The 9,016-nt window shown below is 39.5% G+C and overlaps 1 protein-coding gene across 4 annotated transcripts in view; it reads left to right on the forward strand.

Moving 5' to 3' along the window:
* fermt2 (fermitin family member 2) overlaps positions 1-9,016 on the forward strand; it is a 47,828-nt gene that overhangs the window by 31,247 nt on the left and 7,565 nt on the right. For 2 of the 4 annotated variants that reach the window (XM_015393798.1, XM_015393799.1), the window contains exons 5-13: positions 834-866; positions 2,383-2,608; positions 2,743-2,845; positions 3,089-3,196; positions 4,987-5,121; positions 6,664-6,713; positions 8,060-8,184; positions 8,340-8,446; positions 8,536-8,754. In XM_015393798.1, the coding sequence (XP_015249284.1) occupies positions 834-866; positions 2,383-2,608; positions 2,743-2,845; positions 3,089-3,196; positions 4,987-5,121; positions 6,664-6,713; positions 8,060-8,184; positions 8,340-8,446; positions 8,536-8,754 (1,106 nt within the window). The remainder of the gene's footprint in view (positions 1-833; positions 867-2,382; positions 2,609-2,742; positions 2,846-3,088; positions 3,197-4,986; positions 5,122-6,663; positions 6,714-8,059; positions 8,185-8,339; positions 8,447-8,535; positions 8,755-9,016) is intronic. The other 2 variants (XM_015393800.1, XM_015393801.1) reach the window with 1 other exon arrangement.

Raw genomic sequence — 9,016 nt, forward strand, 5'->3', positions numbered from 1 at the left:
GTGGAAGACATTTTGTCCCGTAACGCTCGCCGTACTGTTGGGGGGGAGAAGCGGTGGGGGGGGAGATGTTCATGTTGCTGCGGTCTGCAGTCTGGACGTTAGATCTCGCTGAAAATTACACACTGTAGCTTTAAAGCTTCTTTAACCTGTTGGTTAGTATAACATGGGTCAGTTGTTCTCATAGCAGTTGTTGTTGACTATTGTTCTCTGTTTTAATATTATCTCTTGAACAAGCTTTTTTTTTTTTTTTTTTTTACATTCTGCAGTATAAAATAAGTAATAGAAGCATTTATGATTCGTGTTGATATCGTTTCGGAAATGTAAAAGTTGTATTTGGAACCCTAGTATAAACACGTCCCACAGGAAGTCACTTCATCTTTTTGGATGAAGAGAATTGACCCAAGGCATCTACAGTCAATGGTGTAAAAGTTCCGTCGAGCTGCAATAGTTGGAGAAAGTCATTCTGAACATGGATATTAAAATTGGACCATAGATCTGATGGCTGTGTCACATGATTATTCTGACCAGTACCTTACTTGCCTCTATAGTTACTCTCGCTTGTTGAAAGTTAAAAGTGAGTCATTGCCAACCCATCTCCTTCACTAAGTAACAGGCTGAGTCATTGGCCCTGGCTCCGTCTGTGGAAATGCCACATAGTCTCATTTTATATATCTTCACCTTTTGTCATTTCTCCTGTTTTTCTGTTTTCCTCTTTCCTTTGACAGTTTGAGACAACCTGAATCTACTTTAATAATTTTGTTTACTATTCCACTCCTTTTCCTTCACCTTTTTTTTCTGTCTCTCTCTTTCCTACTCTTTCGTTTTCACCTCAGCCTCTGAGATAATTTACATCGGACCTGTTAAAGGTAAGCTTCCTGCTTCCTCTGTCCTGCTCCTTCTGCACTGCTTCCTTCTCCTTCTTCACTGTTGGGCCACTAAGTTCAGACACTATCTGTATAGTCTGAGAGCTGGCAGCAGAGTCACATGACCAGTCTTCAAGAGAAAGTCACCTGACGTTGGTAGTCTCATGATAAATGCTTATGCATCCTATTAGGTCAAAGCTTGGTTTCCTTTTAAGCAGTTTAAGGCTGCTACTTTTAAAAGGGTTTGAACCTCAGAAAACATGTTAAGCATACATTATAATTATGTCTTCATGGCTCATATAACATAACAGCCCTGAACAGAAAATAAATCCACTAAACACTTGTGTGTATATATTGATTTGTTTGCTTGGAAGTCCTTCTCAGCTATGCATGAAACCCCAAGTGTGGGAAATTTAGGGAATTCTGTTTTGCAAGAGCTAAACTGTAAACAGGATGGAGGAAGTTCTGTTTCTCAATAAACCATCAGCTTTAGCTTTTTACATACTTGCACTAGATAGTTGACATTCCTCGTGAGACCCTATGGGAGATGGGAGTACTCTCCCTGCCCTGGTGAACTCAGCATTAAGGAGGAAGTCCTTGGAGAAACCATTAGAAAACACCCTCCCCCACATGGAGTGGGTGGTCAAAGCCTACACCCCTTTCTCATGACCCCGGCTTACCAACACAAACATACAGTCACAAACTCTAACCAAGCCCACTTCCTTGTTTCAGAGGAGATTTAGTGGTTTAGTCAGTTACTTCTTGACCCAGGGCTTGAGGTGGAAGAGAGGGAACGAAGGGGGCAAGCTGACCAAAAATACTCCCAAAAGGCAAGCTAACAGGAAATGCAAACAGCTTTTCCCCAGAGACTCATGCCTGGTCTCAAATTCCAAAATTAAAAACATGAAAGAAAAAAACTTTACACAGAAATAAATGTTAGAACCATTTAGAAACATTCTCTGTTAGTCTGTCTTTATCTCTTAATGTTGATGTAGCACCTAAATTCTCACCCTTGCCTGTGCCATAGTTTGCTGTGTGCAGTGTAACTCTGTGGAGGCTTTGCTGTACTTCAGTGATCATGCTTTTACTAATGGAGCACCTGTATGCTGATCAACGCCTTCTACTTTTACCATGATCAACAGGAGGGGATAATGAACGGGCCTCATTCAAACACCATAGGGTGGTAGCTGAATAATGATATTTAATACAAACATGCAAGCTGGTCCTGCTAAGAACAGAATAGATCTGTTTTTATTTTTTCCCCCCTTTTTAAATACTTTGATACATTTAAAGTAGTACATGATTGGCACATGATTGTGAAGTAGAAGAAAAGGGCTTTTGTATTCAGTCCCCTCTCTGACTCCACTGAATAAAATCGCCTGCAAATCAGCCAATTAAATACCCAATCCCCTTCAGGTATCCTGTAGTTTGCAAAGAGTATGTATCTCTTCATAGGCTTTTGGTTTTCTTTATGGTTTGATAACTGCACACTAACTTGTGACTTTTTGTTGTTTTGCAGGAAGCATCTACTCTAGTCCAGGCTTGTACAGCAAGACCATGACCCCAACCTACGACTCCAGGGATGGCAGCCCGCTGTCGCCAACCTCAGCGTGGTTTGGGGACAGCCCCCTGTCGGAGGGTAACCCCAGCATCCTTGCTGTCAGCCAGCCAATATCCTCACCCGACATCCTGGTCAAACTCTACAAACCCCAGTCTCTGCTGGACAAAGCGAAGATCAATCAAGGGTGAGACGATGACTTACTGGTTTAAGGAATCTAAAAGTCTGATTTTATAAAATGGTGTTTTGCTGAGTAAACACTTTTTAGAGCTGTGGAGCTTTTAATCATATTTTTACTCTATGAAAATCTTTTTTTCACAGGTGGTTGGATTCATCCCGGTCTCTCATGGAGCAGGATGTAAAGGAGAACGATGTGCTCCTGCTGAGGTTTAAATATCACAGCTTCTTTGACCTCAACCCAAAGGTTTGTCCCACAGTCAAGGAATAACAATTAAAAAGCTCTACTAAAGCACCATGCAATCTTTTAGGGAAATTAAATCATAATGATTAAAATGGTTGCGGTTTCCTTTTGAATTTTAATTGAGTTTAAATCTAATCCCGTTGAATGATCAAATACTTTGATTATTACATCAAATCTTTGCATGCAACGTTCTAACAGGTGTCTGAGTGGATTTTCAGTTCAGCATGTGTTTGTACTGCTCCACAGTATGATGCCATCCGAGTCAACCAGCTCTATGAACAGGCCAAGTGGGCCATCCTGCTGGAGGAAATTGAGTGCACAGAGGAGGAAATGATGATGTTTGCTGCCCTGCAGGTAAAAACAGTACGAGTTTGTGGAAGAGCCTCTTCTTGTTTTTTTGTTTTTGTTTTTTTGAATTATGGTGTAAAGGACTGAAATGTGCAGGGTTTTGCAGTGCTTTTGTTTAGTTTTTGGTGTTTTTCACCTGATGACTAATCATTAGACTGGACTACAATCCTGCCATAGGGATAATGCCTGCAGTGTCTGTCTAAGGAGAATGTGTTCACTCTCCTGTTTTCCTTGGTCTCTATGTGGCAATTTGTTCATTAACCAAACCTTTGAGGCCTTCAGAGAGAAGCTGAATTTACAGACAGCTGCTCTCAGTTTACTAATTAGCTTCTTTAAAAAAACTATTGGCTTGGATTATTTATTGCATGAAAAGTGGAGGAAAGCATATGCGCACCACACTTTAAGATTTTATGTGCAGAAATTAACCTCTCCATTTTTTGTAAGTTTGTCTCATAAAATCTAAATAAAATCCAGTCTTTGATTTGTGGCAAAAAAAAAAAAAGCAGATGGAGACTTTTGCAAAACAATCTACTTAAATGTGGCTGTTTACATTTTTTATTCTGAGAATACGTTTCTTTGTGCTTGCTTGCCATCGTTTTTCTGCAGCCTCTCAGTAAGTTTGAACATCAATCAGTTATTCTTTTTTAGTTTTGTATTACAGTTGGTGAGTTTTGGGCTTTTTTAAAAATGCTGCTGGCCAAGTAATGGGGTTCTCCCTAGACCGGTCAGCGGTGAAAGGGGAGCAGTGGAAACGATATACAGATGTTAACCCCCTTTGCTTCCTCATGTTGCCACATGGTGCCCTCAGCTATTTCTGACCATCATAAACCGGGTGCCAAGACCTGAGGACGCCACTCTGTCCTCACTCTGAGGGTAATTATAGTGCGTTTTGGGCCACAGTACTCCACGCCTTGGCCCAAACCACCCACTCCAACAAGATACGCTTCCATAGACCTGCTCAGCATTCCTTTTGAAGCTCTAACTGTCTAAGGTGTGAACGTGTGTTTTAGCAGATGGGTAACGAATGGCACCTGAATGGCGTCTTGTTGCTTTACCATCAGTTTTGCTGATATAAGTTTGGTGTCGAGACTGGTGGAAGCTCTGTCACCTACGTTCCCATTCAGGTCTTTGGTTTAATTTGCGCATTATAATCTCAATGGTTTTGGTTGAGATATCACAGTTGATGGATATAAATAAGAACAAAAGTTTAAACTGACCTAGCTGACAAAGAAAATATTAAACTCTTTCTCCCTGTCCTGCCAGCTTCTGCCTGACATATTTCTCCCAAACAGCTCTGTGGCTTTCACTCTCTGGGCAGCTGTTCATTCACGTATCGGTGTGGGGGGTTGGTGATGAGTTGACATGGAAAAATACCATTTGTCAACAAGCTGTTTTTAGTTTCTGTGACTCACTGCAGGGTTCTTTGTAACGAGGCTATCCTAGTGAACGGCTATTTCCATTGTTACGGGCGTGTTTCCTCCTCTCCCACATATATACCACAGTGAGCATGATTCAGTTTGATTTCCCTGACCGCATTGCTTATTATCCATTGCATCAGTTGTTCAGTCCGTCCTTGTTTTGGAGCATTTTTGCATCAATAGCAGCAAATGCAGATACAAAATATGGTTTACACAAAATATTTTTCACCTTTTTGTGCCCTCTGGTCTTAACCGTTTGTTTTTCAGCTTCTTTAATTTCACATAGATGTTTCTTTATTCCTGGATAGATTTATATAAAGGGATAAATGAATCATAAAAGTCATCTGAAGTGGAGTTTTTTCTTTTTTTTTTTCACAGTACCACATCAACAAGCTGTCAATCATGTCTTCAGACAACCACATGAATAACAGCGAGAAGGAGGTGGATGAGGTGGATGCAGCGCTGTCAGATTTGGAGATTACTCTGGAAGGGGGGAAAACCTCCAATACTCTGGTATGAGAAAAACATGGCTGCTTTCTTTTTATTTCTGTTGTGTTTATGAACTAAAACAATAAGAGATTTTTTTCCTCTCATTCTGAGACTTTGGATCATGTTTTTTGTTCAAAGTTTTGTACCCTTTTTTCAAGCCTTATTTGAACAAAACTGAACATGGGTCTCATAAAGTTGGAGAAAACATAAAAAGGGAAACGAACAGAAAAGATGCATTTGGAATCATGCACTAATGGTTGCTGTTGTGTGGTAACTTTCACTCTGATGCAGAGTGTGCAGGATACAGTAAGCATTACCTTATTTAGTCTTCATAAATTGTCAAGTTGCTGGCTGCAGTGATGCACATCAGAGTTCTTTTTTTAATTTCCACAGATATTGGTATAATCGAGTTTGAACCTTTCAGTCACAATCACCGATGTCCGAAATGGACATATCTCCCCAAATACATGGGAAATGGTGTAATTTGAATTGTATATTACTGTTTTATCATTAATTTCCGTCAATATGGATGCAAAACTTGTAAACAAACTGATAGTTTAAAGGTGCAGTACTCTCAGATTAACAGTTAAATGGCAACAATAGATAACAACACATAGAAAACTGAGACTGCTCTCTACCGTTGTGTCCAGCTTTCATACTTACATCTTCTAATATAAACATTTAGTCATAATTACAATGGAAAAATGAGAAATGTTGAAACATGCGCATTAGAGAAGAATGCTGGTAAAAACTGGAGCAGAGATGGCATCTGCCTGATCGCTGCCAACCTCTAAGATTTTTTTTACAAGGGACATTTTGTACTTTGATTGAATCATTAACCCTTTAAAGCCTGATCCAAGAATAAAACAAAACAGAAAATAACTTTTTTTTTTGGTTTGAATTCCTTATTTGCCCCTTTAACAAAATATGTAAAAAGAAAAAAAAAATACATTTTTGATATTAATAATTTATTACTATGCAATAAGTCAAGATTATTTTTTTATGTAGTCTTCTACTGGCTGTTATCAGGTATATCTGATTGTGTAAAATAGGATTTTGAGCAAAGTTTTTACCATTAAATTATGCAAAAGGTGTCGGATGCAAAACATTTCAGAAACCGTATGTATCAAATACAATACATTTGGCATTATAGGGTTAAGAACAGGAAGAGTTTGCCACGAAGCGCTTTTAAATCTCTTGATTAGATGGCAGTTTAGCCCACATTACCTTCAGTGACGCATAGACTTATTTGTCAGATTTGTTTTTCAGCTTTTCTTTTAGCTTTTCTTTCTGTATAGGTTGTTTTGTTTTGTTCTTGTGATTTTGGCATGGAATTAAAATCACCAAGTCTGGATATAAGACAGAAAAATAAATGATAAAAAATATGTCTTTTTGTTTGCTTTAAAAGTGATACTAATTTAAAGGGGTGAGAAATTTGAGGTCAAACCCTTACATTTCAGTTACATTTGAAAGATATTTACAGCGTTTAATGGCCTTACCCTAATGCCTTGGTTAAAATATTATTAGATAAAAATGCTAATGGAACATTTTTCCCTTTTCTCTCAGGGCGACATCACATCTATTCCAGAGCTAGCAGACTATGTCAAAGTTTTCAAGTAAGTCTATGTTAATGGCGACATGAGTCCAACCTAAAACATGTTTTAGTTACTTGCATACACGATGTAAAAACTTTTATTAAATCGAATTGAAAAAGCTTCTTGGATGGGAAGTGAAATGTCTTTAAACTTGGAAACAAAGTCCAGTGGATTGTTTTTGATTTTCTTTTTTTGGAATACCTCTATTAAAGGTATAGAGGACTATCTTTTATTTCCGGGTGTATCATCTAAATAAGTGGTCATCCTAATTTTAAATCATTTTGGTAATACGTTTACATAAGCCCGGCCTAATTTTTTCTCCTTGTCTTCGCATCCGCACTTTCAGGCATATATGTGTGGTGAGCTACGGTTTCAAAAAAATCATTGAAGCTCACCTTTGTCTACAAAGTGTATGAGAAGAAAAGAGAGGCCTCAGAAGAGGCAGATCTACATCCCGGAATGCTTTGCGCGGAGAGCTCTCTTCACAAAGCATTATGGGATTTGCTGTCACAGCGGCCCACTGTTGCATACCGACAGCGTGGACTAATAACAAACTAATAACGGTTAGCAAAATGTAGTGATCATCGGTCCGAACGGTCAGTTAACTGAGTTCACCATAAAGTCCTCTATGTAGTCCCTGCTCTTTATAGGCATTTAGGGGTTAGGTCAGATGTCCAGGCACAGTTAGCTTGTATAAGCTATGAGAAGAGCAACTTTTCAACAGAGCGTGCACAAGGAGAAATGGGCTCATGCATGCTTTCGAGCGCTTTTAATAGGGGTTCCCTCTCTGGAGCTTGTACAGGGTCGTTCATGTGCATTTTCTTAAAGTGGAGAGGGCGGGTCTTTTGAAAAATTCACAAAATCCTACACCATACCTTTAAGTACAGAAACATCTCTAGGCGTTTAGGCTACATTGTTTTTCTTTTCTTTTCTTTTTTTAACAGTACCCTTGCTCACTTTCCAGCATTGTAAGAGGTTGATGGTGTTCCAGTGCCAAAGACCATTTAGTGGGGAGGGAGCTTTTAGTTTCTCTTCAGGGAGATCAGTTGGTGGAAGCATATTTTGATCCTACTGTTTTTTGCAGAAAGGCGGTTACCTCCTGGGGAGCTTGTCTCATAAAACCTGCAGTATAAAGTTGATAGGATTGGTGTGATATCAAAGGGTGTTTCCTCTGTAATGGCTTTCCACCACACTGTCTCCCTTACTCCTCACCTTGCTGAGTTTACTCCCCCAGAAGCTTTCTTTTTCTACCCTCTTTGTACTCCCTTATAATCTCCCCTCCCCCATTCCTCCTGTTAACAGACATTAAAGACTGAGCATTTTTCCAGCTGAACCCTAAAGTGTCCCTGTCTACTCTCATTTTCTAGACCCAAGAAGCTGACGCTGAAGGGCTATAAGCAGTACTGGTGCACGTTCAAGGACATCACCATTTCCTGCTACAAGAGTAAAGAGGAAGCACATGGGACGCCTGCTCATCAAATGAATCTAAGAGGTGCAAAAATACAGATAGACCAAAATGTGTTGCATGATTCTAACTTTGGAATGTAGAAGTTTATTTGTCTGCTTCAAGCTATGAAATAATATAAGGTTGTTAAAGAATGACTGCAACCTTTGGCCCTCTTTTCCTGTCTTCGTTTGATTGCTCAGGTTGTGAGGTAACGCCAGATGTGAACATTTCTGGTCAGAAATTCAACATCAAATTATTAATCCCTGTGGCGGATGGGATGAATGAGATCTGGCTTCGGTGTGACACGGTAAGGCTGGAGTCAGAGCAGTGGTTTTCCAGGATTTCTTCTCTCCCTGCTGCTGTTTTTTAATCCCCTAATTGGTGTTTTGTATCCAGGAGAAACAGTATGCTCACTGGATGGCTGCTTGTCGCTTGGCCTCCAAAGGAAAGACCATGGCTGACAGTTCATACAACTTAGAGGTCCAAAATATTCTCTCCTTCCTCAAGATGCAGCACATGAACCCTGACCCCCAGTTCATTGAACCGATCACCACCGATATTAACCCAGAGTGTCTGGTGTCCCCGCGTTACCTTAAGAAATACAAGAACAAGCAGGTAAGCCGCCAAGGATCTACTGAAAGCTTTAACCTATTTTTTCAAAAAACAATTAGAGTTTTTTTAATTATTATTTGTTAAACTGTTTAGTCAGTGTTTGGTAAAAACCTGTGTTTCCCTCCAAACAGTTTTACTCCCTTTTTCCTTTGTTTTCTGCTTTCCTCCATCTACTTAAAGGAGAATTCCGGTTTTTAACACTTTTAGCCCATTTTCTGTAGTGTCCAGGATGAAATCGAATGATCGACACCAAAATTTTGACAAT

The sequence above is a fragment of the Cyprinodon variegatus genome, unplaced genomic scaffold, assembly GCF_000732505.1.
Source record: "Cyprinodon variegatus isolate N-32 unplaced genomic scaffold, C_variegatus-1.0 Scaffold658, whole genome shotgun sequence".
NCBI lineage: Eukaryota > Metazoa > Chordata > Actinopteri > Cyprinodontiformes > Cyprinodontidae > Cyprinodon > Cyprinodon variegatus.